The sequence below is a fragment of the Miniopterus natalensis genome, chromosome 1 (assembly GCF_054644295.1).
Source record: "Miniopterus natalensis isolate mMinNat1 chromosome 1, mMinNat1.hap1, whole genome shotgun sequence".
NCBI classification, from domain to species: domain Eukaryota; kingdom Metazoa; phylum Chordata; class Mammalia; order Chiroptera; family Miniopteridae; genus Miniopterus; species Miniopterus natalensis.
In genome coordinates, this window is record NC_142081.1 from 46,979,424 (window position 1) to 46,999,552 (window position 20,129).

Genomic DNA, 20,129 nt, shown 5'->3' on the forward strand with positions numbered 1-20,129 from the left:
CTCCATGCAGCTTTGATCCCTGACATCTTGCCCACCTCTAAGAGGAACAGAGACAGGAGGTAGCACCTTCTGGAAACAAGCTCCATGGAGGGCTGGGGAGCCACTGAGTTCTCCCCTAAGGAGAGCTGTGGAAAAGGCCGCACTCTGCAGGTTACTTGATGGGCTGGCCTCTGACTTTTGGGTCAGAGACTTGGGCTGAGTTTCTCTCAGTTCTACCTGTTCAGCGAACTCCATCTGACTCACTTGTGCTGTCCTTTCCCTTCCTAGTTTAGGCTTCCCTGAGACACAGGGTCCTAGAGCCCAAGCTATAAAATATGTGTCATAGTCAAGGGAATGGAAAGAAAGCTGTGAACCTCAGCATTTTACAAACTAAGGACACAAGCTTTGAAGATGAGAAACGTTATTAGGATGCTCTACATGAGGGCTCCTCAAGTTCATGGATGTGCACACATGCTTTGTGCATGTATGCTTCCACACAGCATGCTCATGCACAGAAAACCTCTGCAGTCTGGAGGAGGGGCATGCTGAGCATGCCTACCTGGGGACCCACTTCCAGAGATTCTGGTTTAGTAGATCTGGGCCAGAGCCCAGGATCTGCATTTTTAACAAGCCTCTGGAATGATTCTGATGCAGGTGGTCTGGGGACCCTGCTCTGAGGAATGCTGTTGTGAGCCAGAGAATAAGGCAGGGAAATATATGCCCTAAGCAGAAAGCCCTGTTTGTTTAATGAATGAGTCTAACTGATTTCTTAAAATGGCTGGCTGAGAGACACCAAACTGACCTCTTACTTTATCTATAGGTATGCCAAATCTAGTTCATCTTAGGGAATATAGCCTGGTCTGGCTGAGAAACAGGAATGCAGGCTCGCTCCTAAGTTCACCTGTGCCCTGACACATGGTCCAGCTATGAAGGTGACCACACAGAGACTGGGATACCTTAAGAGCAATGTGTCTGCCTTTTATGCAGTAGTGAAGTTCTACCTTCATTGTGGAACTGTCTGTCCCATAGAATTTAATTGGATTACTTAGCATTTAATTAGATTTTAGAGAAAGACTGTGGAACGAGAAGGCAAACAGGCTAAAGACGGAACCTCAGGTTTTTGGAGACCTCACAGCGGGATTCTCAAAGGGTGGGCCAGGTAACCACCTGATCACAGTATCCTGGGTCCCCCCCAGGCCCAGGAAAACAGTCTTTGGTGAGGTGGTCAGGAATCTACAACTGAAGCCAGCTTCGTGGGGGACACTTATGTGTACTCAACTTAAGGAGCTACTTCCTGAGAGGTGACTAGGTACCAGGAGGATGGGTATGACTTTGCTGGAGTCATACAGTGAATGGCAGAGCCAAGTGGAATTCCTATCTGCTGACCCCAGCTCCAGTGTTCTTCCTGTGGTTTATCCATTGCCCTGGGACCTCTCATGGGCCTTCTTTGAGGCCCTGCGCCCATGGGCAGTGCTGCTTTTTATGGCAGATTTGAGTCCACTCCTCAGTCTTGGAGCAGACTGTGTGCGGACTGTGGCAGCAGATGGCTGCCTGGGACACGGACGAAGAACACGTCTGGTCCAGCAGGATTTCCATTGCTTTGCGCACCAAAGATTACGGGATCCAACAGCCACCCTCAGAAGCAACCATGCTGCTCTCTGTAGACTTCTGACCCTGTAGACGTGCATTTCTTACCACCTGGTCAGAGATCTGAGCGAGAGGACAGTGGTCAGGGTCTGTCTGTCCTAAGGGCGTGCACAAGCCAGGAAACGAGGGAGTGACCTCGATTCAAACAGGAGGCAGATGATGTCTGTGATGAAGAGACACATTCAGATTGCCTAAGGGCAGAAAAAGGTTGAGAGAGCAGAGCTGAGCTGGTAATGGAGACCCAGAGCCTGGGTATAGCTAATGAGGAAACCATATACCAAGTGGGGCAACCCCAAGTTTATTCTTCCCATTCCTGTAAACGAGTGGCCAGTGCAGATAAGAGCAGCACGCTGGCCGCAGTCTTTCCTTGGCTCCCTCTGATGTCCGGGGACAGTGGCAGCAGGCATGTCAGCTCAGGTGGCTTTGTGTAGGGACTCGAGGATTTCCAGAATTAATTCAGTAACTTTTTAGCTTTTATACAGGACTGTTTTTAAAGACAGCCTTTCTTAATCCATTCTTCTTCAGATATACCCCTAAGTGTTCTTTTCCTTTTTCTAGCAGAAATGGTATGTCAGCAGGGTAGAACTAGGGAAGTAAGGATGGGAGGAAGCCTGTCTCCCTCCCTCCCCCCCACAGTTACCAAGTGCTGTCTTTGAGCTTGATGCTGAGGGCTGTACACTAGGTTGGGTGGTGGGCAAGAAACTCGGTCAGTGAGATAAAAGCCCATGGGGGAGTCAGATGCTCAAGCAGCCCTCCCGTTGACAGGCTGTGGTAGAGGTGGGTCTAGGGCTCTGTAAACACAGAGCAGGAGGGGCAGCTGCTCCTGCTGAAAGCTTCAGGAAAAACTTCAAGGAGGCGTGACTTTACAAAGAATAGAAGGGGAAACATTCAAGTATTTTAAAGAAAAAATAGAACATGCTTGATTTTACAGTGAAATAGGGAAAAGAAAAAAAGGCAATAAAAAGAGGTAAAAATGAGAGGGGCTAGAGAAGAAAAGTGAAGAAAAATAGCATCATAGCCACAGGCTTTACTCCACCCCAGCAGCCTTAAAGCTGTGGTTGGAAAATGCCTCTGAGAGTGTCCAGAGGGCTGGGAAGGGCTGCCTCAGTCTCCTGTTGCCACCTGAACAGGTGACCCAGCTCCCATCCTTCCCTCCCAGTCCAACCACCTGCAGGCTCCTCAGAGGCTGGGGCCAATTATTTAGTTTCTCCTTCACCTAACCCAGAACACTGCTGCCCATAGTAATAGCTCAGTTATGTTTGTTTACCAGATGAATGGCCAAGATCCCAGAGGCCTCTGTGAGCCAGGAAGGAGAGTGGCCAAAGGAGAGTCTGGGACTGGGGTCGGAGGACAGCTTACTACCACTTCCCGATTCTTTTTTAGTCAGTTACTATGATTACTGTGAGGGCTGCGGACAGTGTTTATTCAGGATCATGGTTTTAAGGTATTTCAGGTGCTTTGTGCTCTGCCCTTGTAGGCCTTTGGGGGTTCATTTCCATTTATTACATCTAAGGACCAATGAGAAAGAATTTAGAATCCCAACCCGAGGGGCCCTTAGCCTGGGAATCTCATGGTCCTCTCCCAGTTAGAGTGGACCAGCTCTCTGGGAGAGCGATCGGAGGAGACGTGTCCTGGGTGTCCAGTGGCAGGAAGGTTTTTGAAGAGGAGAGCAGGCTGTGGTCCTGAAGAGCCAGGATGCCAGTGGAAGAAACACAGCCCAGGCGTTAGAGACCTGGGTCTGCTGCTGACCATGGTGCCCACCCAGGAGCACGGCCGGCCTCTGTGGTGACTGCTGGCCAAGGTGATCCTCCAGGCCTATTTTACTGCGTAGCTGGGAATTGTGGCCTTTCTGTATAATATTGTGGAGACGGATTATCCTTTGCCGTTAGCAGTGACTGCTCACGGATGACGACTTTCCCAGCCCTCACATGGAGGCTGGGCTTCCATTAGGAATTCTTACACAGACCTCTGGCCTGCTGCTAGCAGGTGGTACACTGCACCTTCCCAGGTCGGGCTGCCCGGGCTTCCGGTGTTTGACGCTGCCCGTTTGTGCTTTTCAGGGGAGAGTTCGGCTTGCGGGAGTACTCTGAAGTCAAGACTGTGACAGTCAAGATCCCCCAGAAGAATTCCTAAGATGGCCAAGGAGGAAGGTGAAGGCCACCTGCACGACCCCCCTCTCTGCTTTCCCTGTGGGGCCCAGCTCTCAGGAATCAACGTTGATACTCGGTCCTTATTTAAAGATTTAAATAACCTGTAGGCCAGACGGGTCACTGCATCCCTAAAGCAGACCAGCAGGCAGTTTCTTGGCACTCTGTGAGGGATCACCTAACGATACCAAATACTGGGGAGGGTGGGGTGGAGGTAAGAGGGGTAACTGTCGGCACACCCGGAATCTCTCTGTCATGGGGCTGAATAGGGCGCTGGATTATTTGATGCCTTTTGTCACAAAGATCTTGCCTCTTCAGGAAAGGTAGCCTTTCCACCCTGCGCCTGCTCCTCCAAGGAGATCTCAGCTGAGCTCATTTGGGGCAGATGTTTGGGCCAGGAACAATTTTCCAAGGTTTTGCAGCCAAATTACCATTTCATGTTATCCATTCCTTCAAAGCAAAACATGAAATGGTTTTAGAGCCAGGCCAGACTGACAATGCCAGAAGCTGGTACACTGCAGATATACTGGGAAGGAAGAACTTGGGATGTTCCAGACCCAGCTTGGTGTTCTGACATCCATAGTAATATGAGTGAAAGATCAGGAAGGTGGGACGCAGAGATTGTGTGCAGTTCACGGCTTCTGAGCTTGCAGCATGGTTTTGGGGGTGGGTGCGCATGTGCATTTAACTCCTTTCTGGTTGTTCCAGAATAAGGCAGGGAGTGGGTTTTGGTAGATTAACAAAGTCTTCTCCAAAGTTTGTCTTAAAAATCAACCAAAACAATCTGAGTAGGCTCGGGAATTTGGAAAAAGCTAATGTGGGGTGCCTTGCAGAAATAATTTTGTTTCCAATACTCGTTGACAATTTTTAACTGAGTGACTTATCTCTGCAGTTGGATCTACAGCTTCTTCTGCCTCCCCAGCCCCCACTGCACCAACAGCTGCTACCTTCAGTGCTATGGGTGTTACTTTGGCCTGTCATGCCTTAAAATGCCCTAATTCCACTGGCAGGAACCTTGGAAAATCTGGCCAAGCCTGGCGGTTTTCTTTTCCGTTTGCATGGTTCCAGTGTGCCACGATTGCCACGCTACACCAGAGCTCCTCTGCCACATGCAGTGGCCCCTCCATGCACCGTTCCTGCCTCTCAGGCTCCCGAGGCGGAGGTGAGAAGCAGGCTGGCTCCCTCTCCTCCAGCCACACACTCCTCTTCTTCCCAGTGAGCCCGGCAGTGTGATGTGAGCAATGTCAGCTCTTTCCTTCTTCCCTCTCTCCAGCTGCCAAATCCAATCCTGTCTCTAACCTAGATGAGGATCATTTATTTAAAAGTACCAAACATAACCTAGAGTATATGGAATATGGGCAACACATATTAGCCTCTGTATTTAACTGTTTCTGCTTTCTAACCACACCGGTTTTCTTGCTCTAACCCTTGTCTGTTCACGATGTTTTAAAGAAATCTCTACTTGCTGTTATTTACAAACGACAGTGCATTCAGTGGCCTGATGCCGTGAGAGATGTCACGTTTCTGAGTTCTTCCACATGAATGTCATGCTCTCCCCTTATAGCGTGTGTCCAAGTGAACATACCCATTTACCAGATAGTTACCTTCGAACTGCAATATAGAATGTGAAAATGAAGATTTATTTCTTTTAATTTACTTAAAAAGAATCCTCTGTGCTAGCAATAAAGCATTTATATTGTGTACTCCTCGGCACTCTGGCTGTGTTTATAAGTCTGTGTCACACAACGTACATTTGAGTCCATTTTATCAGCTGCGCTGCTCTCTCTGGTAACTGAGCAGAGTCCGGGAGGGTTTTCTTGCAGAAGGCAGCAGGTAGACAAGACCTTGTTTTCTGACACTATTTAGAATCTGCCTGTGCATATAGCTTTATGTACCAAACAAGTATAACCATCTATGAAACACATGGAATGACAATTTTCATTCAAAATAACCTCTGTGAAAGCTGAAATGTGGAGGAGTTTTGGGGGCCCTGTTCTCACAAGCACAGGCTACATGGTGAGAGCCCACGTTGCCCATGGGGCACTTAGCAGTAGCTGCATTTTTATTTACCAAAGCAAAATGAAGTCAAAGCTGACAACCTGACACAATGTTTTTGCAGCTGTAAAAAGGAAGCTGTCAGGGATGGCTCTATGACCAGCTAGAGCTTGTTTGCTCTGTATTCTCAGAGTTGAGTTTTTGGGGAGTGGTGTCCACCCTTCAGACCTGCACATCCCCTCTTTCCAAGCCTTGGAATCGCCACCCAAGTCTGGGTCCAGTGAGATAAACACAAAAACTGATGACTTGGCCACAGGGGAAACCAGGCCTGGAGAGACGTGTTGCCGTGGCTGAATTCGGTGCCCTGGCTGCCGTAGCTCGTCCCTGGGAGGAACCGGTGGTGTGGGCGAGAGTGCAGTTCCTGGGCGCGGGGTTGAACTCAGTATATGATAGACTTCCTGCCCATCTCCCTCATGTTCAGGAAGGAAATGAGAAGGAGATGGGCACAGACTAGTCATTTGCAAGTCCCGTGGACAGATACCCTTATAGAGCTCGTTTGTAGCAGGAATTGGAATAAGATCGACATACTTTGTTCTTCAAAACATAAAGTTCCTCAGACTTCATCCCTCCATGATTTGAAGGCGGCGTTATAGAAGTCATTAATGAAACACAGAGACACTCGGCAGTCATTTGTCACCAGCACTACATAGTTATGGTCTCTATATTTCTTTTTCTGTTAACCCCTGAGATTTCCATTGTACCTTTTCCTCCAAAACACCCTCAGTGCGTTCATATTGATAATTTCATTCTTTTTTCATGACATTTTAGTTAATAAAGGACAAGAGTATTATAATGTAGGGGCTAAAGAACAGAAAGAAAGAGAGAGTTCACTGGACTATGTAGGAAAACAGGAAGGCCCCCAAGAAAAGAGGACATCCAAAGAGAAGCTAGTAGAAGAGGTGGGTTTCAAACTGGCAAGAATGTCATTTCAATAGGCCAGGGAGCAAGAAGAAAGCTGCAAAGCTGCAGAGGTGAGGCCAAGGCATCCTTGTGTGACGTTGAGACGACGGGCCAGAGCAGGCCTCGCGTGCTGGCAGTTGGCCGGCTCACAGAGGACCTCGGGGGCATCCACTGTTCCTCGGCCATGTCACAGAAAGTAGGGTGTCTCCAGTGCTGCTTGAGCGGGACACTGATGAAGCAGTGGGTAGAGCACGTTGGTGTGGAGCAGAGCGGAGGGGAGGCGAAACAGACCGATTTATGAGCTGAGCTTGGTGTCATGCTTACTTGGGTTGTGGGGATGGAGAGGAAGGAAACAACCCAGTGGAGAAATCTCCAGAACCTGAGGAGTGAATGTGAAAGGCTGAAAAGTAAACGAGAAAGCTTTCAGGCCCTGCCGAGTAAGGAGATGGCAGCACCACCGCCCAGAAGTTGAAACGTGGAACAAAGTTTCGGGGAAAGAATCTCTCCTGCAGGCTTTGGACATGGAAATTTTGGGGTGATAAAGAGGTATCCAGACAGAAGTCTCAGCAGGCATTTGGAGACAGGGCATTGGAACCTGGCTTAGGTGACAGGACTGTGGTATGAACACAAAAGTGATGGCTCTATGTACGGAGAATGCAAGAATAAAAACCAAACCGGGGCCAGGGAGACGGAGCTGAGCAAAAGAAACGGAGGCTCTAGTGAGAGAAATAGGAGATCGCGCCAGGCGTGCCCCGCGGAAACCCAGGGGGAGCTCAAGGAAGGCAGGCAGCAAAGAGGAGACAGGAGGAGGACTGGAGACCTCGAATCAGGAGATCTTCCGTCACTCTCTTCGTTCATGCGCTAGAGACGCTGGTGGCTGTGGGCCGAGGAGGCAGCGGGAGCCCTGCCACGTGCGAGCTTCATGCCGCGAGCCAGGAGGCCTTTCACGGGTGCCCCGTCTCAGCAGCGGCCATGCAGTCAGCAGGCCTCCCAGAGCCACAGCGCGGACTCCCCCGGCAAGCCAGGGCCCTGCGGAGCCTCGTGGGGAGGGCGTGAACCCGCAATCAGTGCATGCGCAGTAAGCCAGGGGAAACGGGTTGGCTGGCTCGGGCCAGGAGGAGGAAGCTGGCCTTGAGTAAGTGCCGGAGTGTGAGCAGAATTTGGAGAGGGGAGAGAGAGACTGCTGGGGAAAAAATCTCCACACAGACTGTTCATGCCGTGTTGGCTGCCTTCTTGGAGAAGAGGTACAGCTGCAATCAGGACAGAAGTGCTCATTGCCAGTCAAATGTATTTATATAGTCATTTATTGGTTTTCTAGGTAGGTTGTTTTTTTTTGTTGTTTTTTTTTTTGGTTGACTGATATCCCAGAAATATTTAAAGTGAGTCACAAGAATGTTTAAAATACAACAGGAATAATAAAAACAACAAAATCACAAGAATTAAAAGTGGGAGTTAAAAAAATAAAAGAACAGAAAGGTGGTAAACTAATGCCACCAGAATGAGGCTGAGATGCACATTCCACAGCGTTCCATTACTGCTCTGCGGGGTCCCTGCTGTCTGACAAGAGACGAGCTGACGCTGCAGACCAGCGATCCTGCGAAACGAGCCTCCCTCTGCTCTCCCCTCTGCCCTTCCCTTCCCCTGCAAATGTTCACTGGGCCGGGCTCTGGCACAGGTGCTGGGATACAGGTGCTGCGAGCCAGGCACAGCTGCCACCCTTGTAACGCTCGGAGTTTAACATGGCCACTCACAGCCAAGAGTCGGTGGCTTTCTTGCTGTCCTTGCCAGGCAGAGACATGCAGTTTATGGAAGAATGATACGGAGCCTTTCCCACACTGCTAAACCTCGGCTGGTAATCTAGAGGGACAACTTTGCCCACAGACGTAGCTGGCTAGCGATGTGGCGGGGTGGAAGCGCGTTGCATCGGGGTCAGAAACGGATCAGAAGCCTTCACTGGGAGCCCCATATCGGCCGTTACAAGCTATGTGTCTTGGGTAAGTCACTTCACCTCCGTGGGCCTCCTCCTCCTCCTTAGGATCACGATGACCATTCCTGCCCTGCCTACCTCCCAAAACTGAGTGAGGATTCATCCACTTCACGGCTGACGTGTCTCTTCAGTTGGTCTGAGACATCACGCTGCGCACACACAACTTTAGACAAAAAGTAAAAACAAAATGATTCTGTTGGTTTGTCGGACAGTCTGTAGGACATGAGAATTCATCATTTGTCCCCCAGCTTTGAGGCCATCGAGTAGACCCCGACTCTCCAGGGTGGGTTTCCTTTGGGTTTCCAGGGAGGTGGACCCCGTCGGAATTCCTTGAGCCAGCTGGGGACAAGGGGATGGATGCAGCTCCAGTGTTCTCCAAGCTTTGGTCCTGTGTTTTCAACACATTGTTCTGCCACTCTGTGGGGTACATGCAGACCCGAAGGCTCCGGCTGGGCTGGGGGTGCCACCTGGACTGTCTTACGCAGCAAATGCTCCTCGGCGGAGACCAGGGGGAATGAGAGCACGGGAAAGTCCACTCTGGAGCAGCCTGAAGCCCTCTTCCTAAACGTGTACATTGTCTAGTTCTCACATGGCTATTGGCCAGACTAAAAGGAAGAGCGGCTTGCCATTAGCCTTTGATGTGAAACTGCTTGGATAATGTTTCCGTTGGCCATTTATCTATGTAGCGAGGAGGAACCTGAAACCAGCGTGGCCTGGGCCTCGTTCCTGCGGAAGCATGAGCGCCTTTTAATGGTTTCAAGGTCCTTGGGCCCTGCTTGTTTTGCTTGTTTCTCAAGAGCAGGTCCCTGTTCTTCTTTTCTTTCTTATGAAATAGGTTGTTATTTATCAAGAGGGCTCAAGTTGCCTAATTTCTTCTACAACACGCTTTCCAGTTTGTTTACAGAGATGGGTAGCTGATTTCATATTTTATATTCTGAGCAGGATAAAAATCACACCAGCCCAAGCAGTCCTGAGCTTCAGAGAATAGAGGTCCCTGCGTCCCCCACCCCACTGGAGCCAAACATGGCGATTCCAGGATCCTGGCAAGACCTCTCTCTTTCCCATTCCACACAGCTATGTACAATTTATGGAAGGACAATATAGAACCTTTCCCAGTTCTTCTCGTTTGGTAACCTAGGGAGGAAACCCTCAAGCCTCCCATGGTGGTAGCCGAGTAGCACTGAACAAGAACCCATGGAGCTGCTCTAGCCAGAGTTTGGCACACCCAAGGGCAGAGTCTGTTTGCTAAACAGCTGAGATCCCAGTCTCCATTTCCCAAGTTAGGTTCATTCATAAACAACACAGGAATCGTGTAAAATTGAATAAATTCCAGATGTCACTTGTTAATACAATTAGCTCATGCTCCCTAGTGGCCCGGAGGGAGGTGTAATGGCCACAAACACTCTCCGAGCCTGCAGCAATGTCCCTTCCCAGCCCCTAATTGTGTGTGCTAAAAGTGCTTTGCCCTGCCAAGAGGAGGTGGGGGCAGAAGCCTGGAGACCGTGTGTGTGTGTGTGTGTGTGTGTGTGTGTAGGGTTGTCCATCCATCACATGTTGAGTCTTTTAAGTTCAAATCTAAAGCACCCTAATTCCAGAAAGGAAAACCTGTTAGTTACATAAAGACCTTCCCCAATGGGCAAAGCAGCAGAGTTTTAAAGTATTTCACTGTTCACTAGCTGTGTGCCTTTGGAAAATTAGCCTCTCAAACCCTCCATTTTCCTCACCTGTAAAATGGGGCGATAAAATGACCTACCTCACACAGTTGTCATAAGAGTGGAACAGAAACTGTGTAAAGTGCTTAATAGTTCCCATTGTAAGAGGTCAATAAAATGGTAGCCATTAATAAAAGTGAATAAATAAATCAGCATTCACTAGAGCTGTAGTCCCAAAGAGATTGTAAATCTCACATTTCCTTGGGGATGGACTAGCACATTTGTGCCTTTGGGCTCCCATGCAGAAGCCAGGCAGGGGGATACCTACATCAAGGTGGCCTTAAATTTGCAACAACATGGATGAGCCTGGAGAGCACTGTGCTAAGTGAAATAAGTCCAACAAAGACAAATACCAGATGATTTCACTTATGTGTAGAATCTAAAAAAATCAATGTAAATGAACAAACAAAATAGAAACAGACTCATAGATACAGAAAACATACTCGACTGATGGTTGCCAGAGGGGAGGGAGGTTAGGGGACCAGGTGAAAAAGGTAAAGGGACTAAGAAGTACAAATTGATAATCACGAAGTAGTCACAGGGATGTAAAGTACAGCATAGAGAACATAGCCAATAACATCATAATAACTATGCATGGTGCCAGGTGGGTACTAGACTTACTAGGGTTATCACTTTGTAAGGCGAATAAATGTATAATCACTTTGTTGTATCCCTGAAACTAATGTAATATTGTATATCAACTGTGATTGGAAAATAAATTAATTTTTTAAAATGGTGGCCTTACATGGTGGCATTGGAACCAGGAACTCATGCGAATGCTGGGAAATTGGAAAGATGATGTCAATTTAAAATCACATGTCTGTGTCCAGTCAGTTCCAATGAGTCACTGAGTTTTAGAGACAAATTTCTTAACACAGAAGATGTTGTCCTCTCATATGTTTAAAAACCAAGTAACGCCCTGGCCAGCGTGGCTTAGTGGTTGGAGCATTGACCCTCGCAGCGAAGGGTCTCAAGTTTGATTCCTAGCCAAGGGCATTACCTGGGTTACAGGTTCGATTCCCGGCCGCGGTCGGGGCATGTGCAGGAGGCAACCAATCAATATGCCTCTCTCACATCGATGCTTCTCTCTCTCCCTCTGCTTCCCTCCTTCCTTCCACTCCCTCTAAAAATAAATCCATGGAAAAAAATCCTCCAGTGAGGATTCAAAAAAAATAATAATAAATAAAAACCAAGTAACAAGAAGGGGCAAATTGATGAGGGAGGAAAATACAAACTTAAAAGAGGGTTTGCCACCTTGTGCTGAGTATCAGCTGTAGTGAGGTTATTACTTTATTGTGTTATTGTTGTTACCCAGCTCAAGGAACACGGTGGCCTTTTTGCCGTACAGGGGAGTCATTTGTCTGGTTTGGATACTTAACTGAAGCCCAGTAGAGATGCTCAGGAAGGGGATGCTAACACCTCTGGGACAGTCACATTCTGAAAAGGTCTCTTCTCTCCCCATAGCTACAAAGTGTGACTGTCAGAGCTCTTGGCACTTTCAGAGGGCAGGGTTGTGCTGGCCCAGATGTTGAAAATAGGAGCACTGTCCCACGAAGGGGCCCAGTCATATCAGCTAAACCTGGGGGATCACAGAGAGCAAAGCCTAAAAAGGCCCAGAACACATTTGTCTGTCCCATTTGTCCCGCTTCATTCCCACAAGGAACTGTTATTCTTATAAGCTAGTTACAAGGTCTGCCCACAAGAAGAATCACTAACCTTGAAAAACCTGGGGAAACAGAACCACTTTGTGAACTCGGTCCTGAGGGCTTGGCTCGGGGCACAATGACCCAGGATTCTGATTTGGCGGGGTTTTTTTTCCCTTTTCCCTCTCAAAGATAAATAATTTAATGCACAAAGCCACATACATATTGAAAACACTTGCCTTTTTTTTTTTTCCACTTACCCTCAGTGATATCAAGGGCTTTGTAATAAATAAGCTTGTCAGGAATTCTTTTCAGGAAACTGAACCACAGTTTTAGTCTTGTCTGTTCAACACATTGTTCAGAAATGTTTTGGTAACCTTTAAAGGCCTCCTCTAGGAGAGAGGTTCCCATACCCCCCAATTAAATTCTTTCCTATTTTGAAGGTCATTGAGATTTTGGGAGATGGGCTCGTATGTGGGTTTGAATCACACATTCATGTCCTCAGCTGCGGAGGCAGGATGGCCCATGCTTGCGAGGAAAACACTCCACAGAGCCACCAACTGCACTGGGCCAGGCCCTCCCAGCTTGGAAAGGAAAGCCCAGGAGGGGCGTCTGGCACAGCTGCTGCCCACTAGGGAAGGCTCACCAGAGGGCGGGTGCCTGGAAGTGAGGAGGCCAGAGGACCCGCTCCATGGAAGGCTGTGAAAAAGCCTTGGAATATGGAGTTGGCCTTCAATGCTTCAATCTGCCAGATAGGGTCCTCCCACCCTTCTCCTAACCCAGTCATAGAAGGGGCTGGAACAGATACTTACACACCCATGTTCATAGAGGTGCTATTCACAATAAAGATGGAAGCAGTCCAGTGTCCATCAGGGGGTGGAGGGATTAACAAAACATGGTATAGACATATGACGGAATATTACTCAGCCTTAAAAAGGAAACTTGGACACATGCCACCAGGTGGATGAACCTCGATGCCTTTATGCTAAGTGAAATAATCCACACACAAAAGGAACACATTGCATCATTCTACTTACACATGGTGCTTAGAACAGCCAAATGCAGAGAGACAGAAAATGGAATGGTTGTTGCCAGGGGCCAGGAAGAGGGAAATGAATTATTGTTCAATGGATTAGAAGTTTCAGTTGGGGAGGGTGAAAAAGCTCTGGAGATGGGTGGTGGTGATGGTTGCGCAGTAACGAATGTACGTAATGCCATAAAACTTTTCCCTTAAAAAAGGTGAAAATGGCACATTTTATGTTACGTGTATTTTATCACAATAAAAAAACCTCATAAAAAGATCTGATAACTTCATGTACACTCAGGGGGACGTGGCTGGTAAGACTTAGAGTTCTTCTACCTTTCTCATGAACACTTACTTGCATTTTAGCGGGAGGAAAGCCTTAGATTAAGGCTCCTATGCCAGCCGGTACAAGGGTCTTGCAGAGGAATGAAAATTAGGGCATCTCTTCTCAACATTCCCTCTCTCAGACACATCCCTGGCTTTCCTTCCTCGGCAGGAGCAGAAGCCACTGGAGAGCAGGCGTGTCTGTGCCGAAGCACGTCTCCCGGGCTTCATTCCACTTACACATGGCGCTTAGAGCAGTCAAAAGCAGAGAAACACGCTGGGTCGTCTTCAGTTCTCAGAGGCTCTCTTCCACCTTTAACTCTCTTTGGTTTCAGTTTCTTATAGTCAATCCTAAAATCTTCTTCTTTCTCGTGATCAAGACTGACATGTGCACTGAATGGTTCCCTTTAATCCTGAAATGGCCAAAACCATGCTGCTGAGGTTCAGAGCTGCAAAAGAGTTCCTGGTACTCTTTTGCATCAGGAACTCTTTTCCAAAGGGACAATTAAATCTTCCAGTGCCTGTCATTGAAAATATAGATTTAAACAAAAGAAAGATTTAGACAGGGATTATGTAACAGAATTTGAAGAGTTAAAGGGTACCTTTAAGATTATTCGGTCTAATGTCCTCATTTTACAGATGTAGAAAATAAGGCAAAAAGAGAAATGACTTCTACGTATTAATCATCGTAACCCAGGTCTTGGGATTGAAGTCCAGAGCTTTTTCTCTTCTGCCTCCTGGGATAGAATTTTGAGGACATTGTTGTACTGAATCCTCCATGTTAACCTAACTGGAGTAAAACACAGTCACTAATTGCAAATGTTTCCAGAAGGGTTCAAGCAGTGTCCTTTAACAAAGCCAATTAGCCCATTAGTACCCACTAAACACAGCATCACCCAGATTTCCAAGGTAGCTTGAAGAGAGCTGGGTTTGAAGGGCAAGGGATCCAAGACAAGGAAAGTCTTTCTTCTAGACCTGAGAGTATCATGGTTTGGAGATCTGGGCACTGGAAACTCAGATTTTACTGGCTGTTCTGTTTCTAAGGAGGGTGTGACTTGGCCCCCTCAAAGGTCAGTTTTCTTATTTGTATAACAGGGGTCCTTTGTGGGGAGGGAGGTGTCATCCTCAAGGGCAGGCAGGGGTTCTTGAACCCAGTACCAGAGTCAATTTAGAGAACTGGTTAAAAATACTGCCCATTTCCTGTCTGGATATTTTGATTCAACTGGACTGGGAAACTGTATTTATGGTTCCACTTATTTTAAATGTGAATTATTTTAGCTGTGTTTGAATAGTTCATTACATGCACTAGGTTCAAAACTCAAAACCCAAAGAAAAAAAGAGTATTTGTATATTGGAAGATTTCCTTCCAATGCCGTGTCCCTGTCCCCCAGTGCTCTTCCCAGAAGCAGACCCGATCAACATCAGTTTATTGGTATCCTTCCAAAGATGTCATTGACATTTTTAGCATGTAGCCCAAGCAATTGTGGGGCCGCTGGTCTCAAGATGGGTGTTTGGGTGCCTGCTCTAGAGTTTCCTTGCCCTGCAGATGAGGGAACGGAGGCTTAGAGATGCTAAACTGTGCCTCACAGAGTGCTCGGGCAATGCCAGCAGCCCCGATGCACAGTGTCCCTAACTCTCTGCCTGGCCTGCCAAGGTCCCAGCCTTTGATTGCTGTCGTCACTGTCTTGCTGAAGGTCACTGCTCTCCGGGACTGGAGGGCTGTAGTGTGTCTACTCCCCAGGGTCTCTCTCCTCTCCTCTAGAGGGGACTGCTGACTTCTCCCCCTGGCATGACACTGTGTCTGGAAGGGCTTCTGCACTGAGTGGGACCCCGGACAGTGATGTCAGGATGGCTGGATGACAACTGTGGGACACCCAGGCAAAATAATAAATGGGCCCCAGGCCCCTGGGAAGGTGTGAACTTCACCGCGGGTACTGCATCTTCCCCTTGTCTCTCTGGCCTTTGTGGTATCAAAAACTTAAACGCAGGGTTTGTTTCCTAAAGTTAACCAATTTCACACAGAAAAAAACCTTCCCAGAAAAGGAGCTGGAAATTCGAGAGAGTAAAGAGCCTTCGTTGTGATACTTGAGTCAGTAATGGCCTTAAAAACCGTCTAGTAATGGTAGAAGCAGGCTTCCTTTCCACATGCCCCGGCCCTTAGCTAATAAATAACAGTGAAGCTTCACCACGGGCCTGGTTTTGGACAAATTATCTTTTCAACACTTGGATCAGTTTACTTCATCCCTTGGTTGTTTCCTGTTTCTCGGCATCCAATGGGCGGCCTCGGAGCTGGCCGTGAGTCTGGGCTTTGTGTGCGATCGTAGGAAGAATTCCTTCCCGTTACTTAACGTCCATGTTCCTGCCTCTGGAGCTCGGGCGAGGGCCGCCCCGTGTGGCAGGGGAGGCCCCTGACTGGTGGCCCAGGACCTGAGCTGTGGCCCCGGCTGAGCGCTGACTGCGGGCGCCCGGCCGGCTTCGTCCCCGCAGGCCGGGGCCTCACTGCCGGAGCCGCTGCCCATGGCACCGTCCATGGCACCGTCCATGGCACCGTCCATGGCACTGTCCCTTTTGACGACGCGCTCCCGGAGTGAGACGCACGAGGGGTCCCGCTGTTGACGGCAATGAGATTTGAGCGGCCCCGGGAGAGGCCCAGCAGAACTCAGTCCGCTCTCCCTCCAGCCTTGGGTGGGCATCAGTCCAGGTGAGGGGACTCCAACCCCCAAACTGCCCCACCGCCCGTTTTCATTACCACTCCCCAGTCCTGCGCATCTCCTGCAACCCCGCCTCACCCCGACAGCCCTCCCTCTCCTCTCCCTGCTGCTGACTCTCTCCCTAGGGCCCAGCCCACTCCCCTTCACACTTGCGGCACCAGGTGCTCAGAAGACCTAGTGAGCGAGACGTGTTGGTCCTCTGGAGCTTACTGTCCGACGTGGGAGACAGGGAAATAAATAAATCACTCTAATATCCTAAGTGCTGTACTCAGGAGAAGCAAAGCTACAGTGGGAAGGCAGAGGAAGGAAGTGATCAATTTTGATAGGGGAACAGGGGCTGGGGCTAAGCTGGGGGGAAATTTTATAGAGAAGGTGTCATTTGATTTTTTTTAAATACCTTCCCTTCTTCCAAAAATGATTTTAGAAGCACAAATAGAGGACAGGGATCAGAGGCTGAGAGCATTATGGTTTATCGTGAAGCCTGCTACATACCAGACGCTTTTACTTGCTAAGGCACACAGCTGGAAGATTCAGAGTCATGTCCAAAGGCCAGGGTCTTACTTAACTTCACACTGACACCCTCTTCTAGGGCAGTGGTGTCGAGGGGGGAAAGTGCAGATATAAGCAACAAAAGAAAATCCATAGTACCTGGAATCAACCTCAAGGGGAAAATATCTGTCCATTAATCAGGGGTAGATCCCAGTGTGTATAACAAAGCAGTGGGGTGCTGGCGGGAAGGTTGGGAGAGTGACCAGGAATCTGTGGCGGCAGATGGAAACGACTGCACTGCTCTCCTCTGAAATGCTAAACGGACCTTGCAAAGAGGTGGGTGGGCCACGCCCCACAATAGGGGCTCTTGAGGATGAGCTCAGTACCAGGGTGCACATCTCCTTCGCTCTGTGACCTGACTTCCCTCAGGGCTTCTCTCATGTACCAGGCCGGCAAGTGGACTGAAAGCTGCTCTGCTGGGATCCAGGAGGAGCTGTTGATGGTCAGAAAGAAGGAGCCCACTAAGGGACAGCATCTGTTCACACAGCTCTCGGCCCAGGACCCGGATGGGGATGCGCTGGTGGAAAGATATTCCCGTGGATATTGAAGAACACAAGCTTTCCCACAGGCAGCAATACCAGCAAGGAGAACTCTGCCTGCTGGGGACAGAACCTTCCATGTCATCAATCTCCAGCACTTCTCACAGGCTCTGGTGTAGCACCGTGAACAGAAATTGGCTCCTGCCTTCAAGGGGTTTGTGTTTGGATTTATACTTCCTGGACCTGCTTGCATATTGTCACACCAAATGACATTAGTAGAAACAGGAAAACTTACTAGTCGAATTAAAGAGTTTATATTCATTGTCTATCGTAAGAGTGACCTGAGGTTTAAAAAATAGTCCTTGCATTTTGCCAAGTGGGACTGTTAGTACAGACGAAGTTAAGAGTGGTGCTAAGACTGGATCTGGAATCAGACAGTCAGCCTTCAGTCCTGGCTCTGTCATTTGTGTGCAACTTGGAGCAAGATGCTTTTCTTGTGTATCACATGTTGCTCTGCTATAAAACTGAAGGAGAGATTAACACATAGTTTTGCTATAAGGGTTATTGCCGGTGCATGTCAGGGCCTATAGCGTTCAAGAAATGAGATTTCTTAAAAGTATGCACACAGACTAGGAGAAAACATTTGCCCTATATGTAACAGACAAATTATCAGTATCTAGAATATATAAAAAGCTCCTAGGAATCAATAAGAAAATGACAAGCCAATAAAAAACTGAACAGAAAATATGAATAGGTAATTCACAGAACAAATACAAAAGACCAGGTTAGCTAGCACATGAAAAGATCTTCACTTTCACTAGTAATCACAGCAATGCAGACCCACAATGAAAGTTTCAATTATTATAAGAATGTGTTCATACATCATTTTAAATGGTTACGTTAAATAAATAAACGTTTAACATATATGTGATAATTTATCTCAGCATAGGGTGTGGTTGAAATTTCCAGCTCTGAACCCAGACTGCCTGGGTGCGTACCTGGACCCCACCTCTTACTCTGTGTGAGCTTAACCACGTCCTCTGACCCCTCTTGCCTTGGTTCCCTCATCCTTGATATAAACGTAACAGTAGTACTTGTCAAGGGCAGTTGTTTTGAAAACAGATGGTCAATACTTGTGAAGAACCTAGTGCCTGGCATGTGGAAAAGATCAGCAATGTAACTTTTACTATCATTACTCTCCTTCCTACATTGGGTCAGCAAAAGTCATCCCATTTTGGAGTTGGGAGGATCCACATTTAGCCCAAAATTATTCCACAGATAAGGAAACTAAAACCAGAGAGATTCGATGATTTTCTCAAGTGACACAGTATGATTTTTACTCTCAGTCCGGATTCTGGTTCCCAAGACTTTGTGTTCTAATTATACGAATCACATTATCTGAGGCATAAAAGCACTCAGACTCAGCTTCATTTCTGTGCCTGTAAAATGTTTGCATCTCTTTCTTTGCACACATCTCACCAGACTTCTTTAGTAAAAGGGCAACTCAAATAAAAGCCCAACTCATGGCATAAATGTTTTTTGCTAGTTATGGTGATTCTCTTGTTCTCAGTCAATGCTCCAAAGAAATAAATCTCTAAGAACTGACATTTGTATTTCAAGGCACTTTCACATATTATCTCACTCGATCCCTGAGACTCAGTGAGGCAGGTATTATTATCCCCAAATTACAGAGGGGTAAACTGAGACTCAGAGAGCTTAAGTAGTTTGCCCAAGAGTCTTAGAGAGGATTTAACTTTCTACTAAATTAAATGGCAACTTTAAAATTAATTTTAAAAAAATGAGCAATGAAAAACATTTGAAATATATATATATTTTTTGGTGAAGTTGAGATAGAGACAGGTTAAAACATCCTCTGTGAGAACATATTTGTGTAGTAACCACACACATCTCAGACACTCCTTAACAACACAATTTTCAAATATCAAAGAACCATGTCTTATTGACAAACTATTCATCCTGATGTTTGTTTCAGATGATATAGTTACCATTCCTATGGAAAATGTTTTCATTCCAACTATAATAAAGGTGATAAGTATCATTATAAAATAGTGATCAGAATTTCTGTTATACTTTTATCTTAGTTTTGGGTGGTAAATATATATAACTGATAAATAGAGCCAAGTAATCTTTAAGAAATGTTTCAAAAACCCACCCAAACATGCCATGAACCACGTGAAGGCCCCTGCCCTGGCACCATCTTGATAGGCCCAGAAATAGCCAGAGATGACATAGCAATATAAGTGCTTCCCTGCATGGGTGTCAGTGCCATCATCTCCAGAAGGGTGGCTCTGTGAGCAAAGGCGCTCAGCCCTCAAATGTGGGCTATGGATCTGCAGGGATGTGTTGGCTGATGCCACTCTGTCCAGTCAGTCTTACTGTCCATTCAAAAGTTTAAGGGAAAAGAGGCAAGCATGTAACTCTGACCCCCAAAGTTAATAAGGGAGGCTTATTAGAGTAGGATAGGTCTGCCCAAGGAGGTGTAAACTGTTGATATAAATGAGAAGAGGAAGGGGCTCAGAAAACAAAGGAGAAGCTTCAGGGTGGAAAGTTCCTTTGTCTTGAAGAAAATGGGCTGCCAGGGCTCCCCGGAGGTAAGTAAGGCCTGGGCCTGGGATGGCAGTGCTGTGGGAAAAAGGAAACCCTATCTCCTGGGAAGGACTGCGCAGGAAAATATTTTAATGAACTTCTACCTTCGGGTGGACAGGTGGTGAAGTGCAAAATGCAAACAGCGCAACAAAGAAATGCAAATGGAAGGCCCGTTTGCCCGGCGGAGCCCCTGGAAGAGCTCCTGCCCGGCTGCTGCTTTGAAGGTGATGGATGGAGTGCGGGCGCCTCCCCAGCCAGCTCCCCGGCTCCCACTGCCTCCCGGAGCCCTCGGTGGCCCAGTTCCCACCGCAGCCTCCGAGCGTTGTTGTTTCTCTGGGCGGGACCTGGCACCGGCCACATGCCGC

At 47.7% G+C, this 20,129-nt stretch overlaps 1 protein-coding gene across 2 annotated transcripts in view; it reads left to right on the forward strand.

Annotated features, from left to right (window-relative positions):
* ALDH1A2 (aldehyde dehydrogenase 1 family member A2) overlaps nucleotides 1-5,476 on the forward strand; it is an 87,431-nt gene extending 81,955 nt beyond the window's left edge. For both annotated transcript variants that reach the window (XM_016208541.2, XM_016208542.2), the window contains 2 exons: nucleotides 3,687-3,776; nucleotides 4,666-5,476. In XM_016208541.2, the coding sequence (XP_016064027.1) occupies nucleotides 3,687-3,759 (73 nt within the window). In that variant the 3' untranslated portion in view covers nucleotides 3,760-3,776; nucleotides 4,666-5,476. The remainder of the gene's footprint in view (nucleotides 1-3,686; nucleotides 3,777-4,665) is intronic.
* Nucleotides 5,477-20,129: the final 14,653 nt, after the last annotated feature.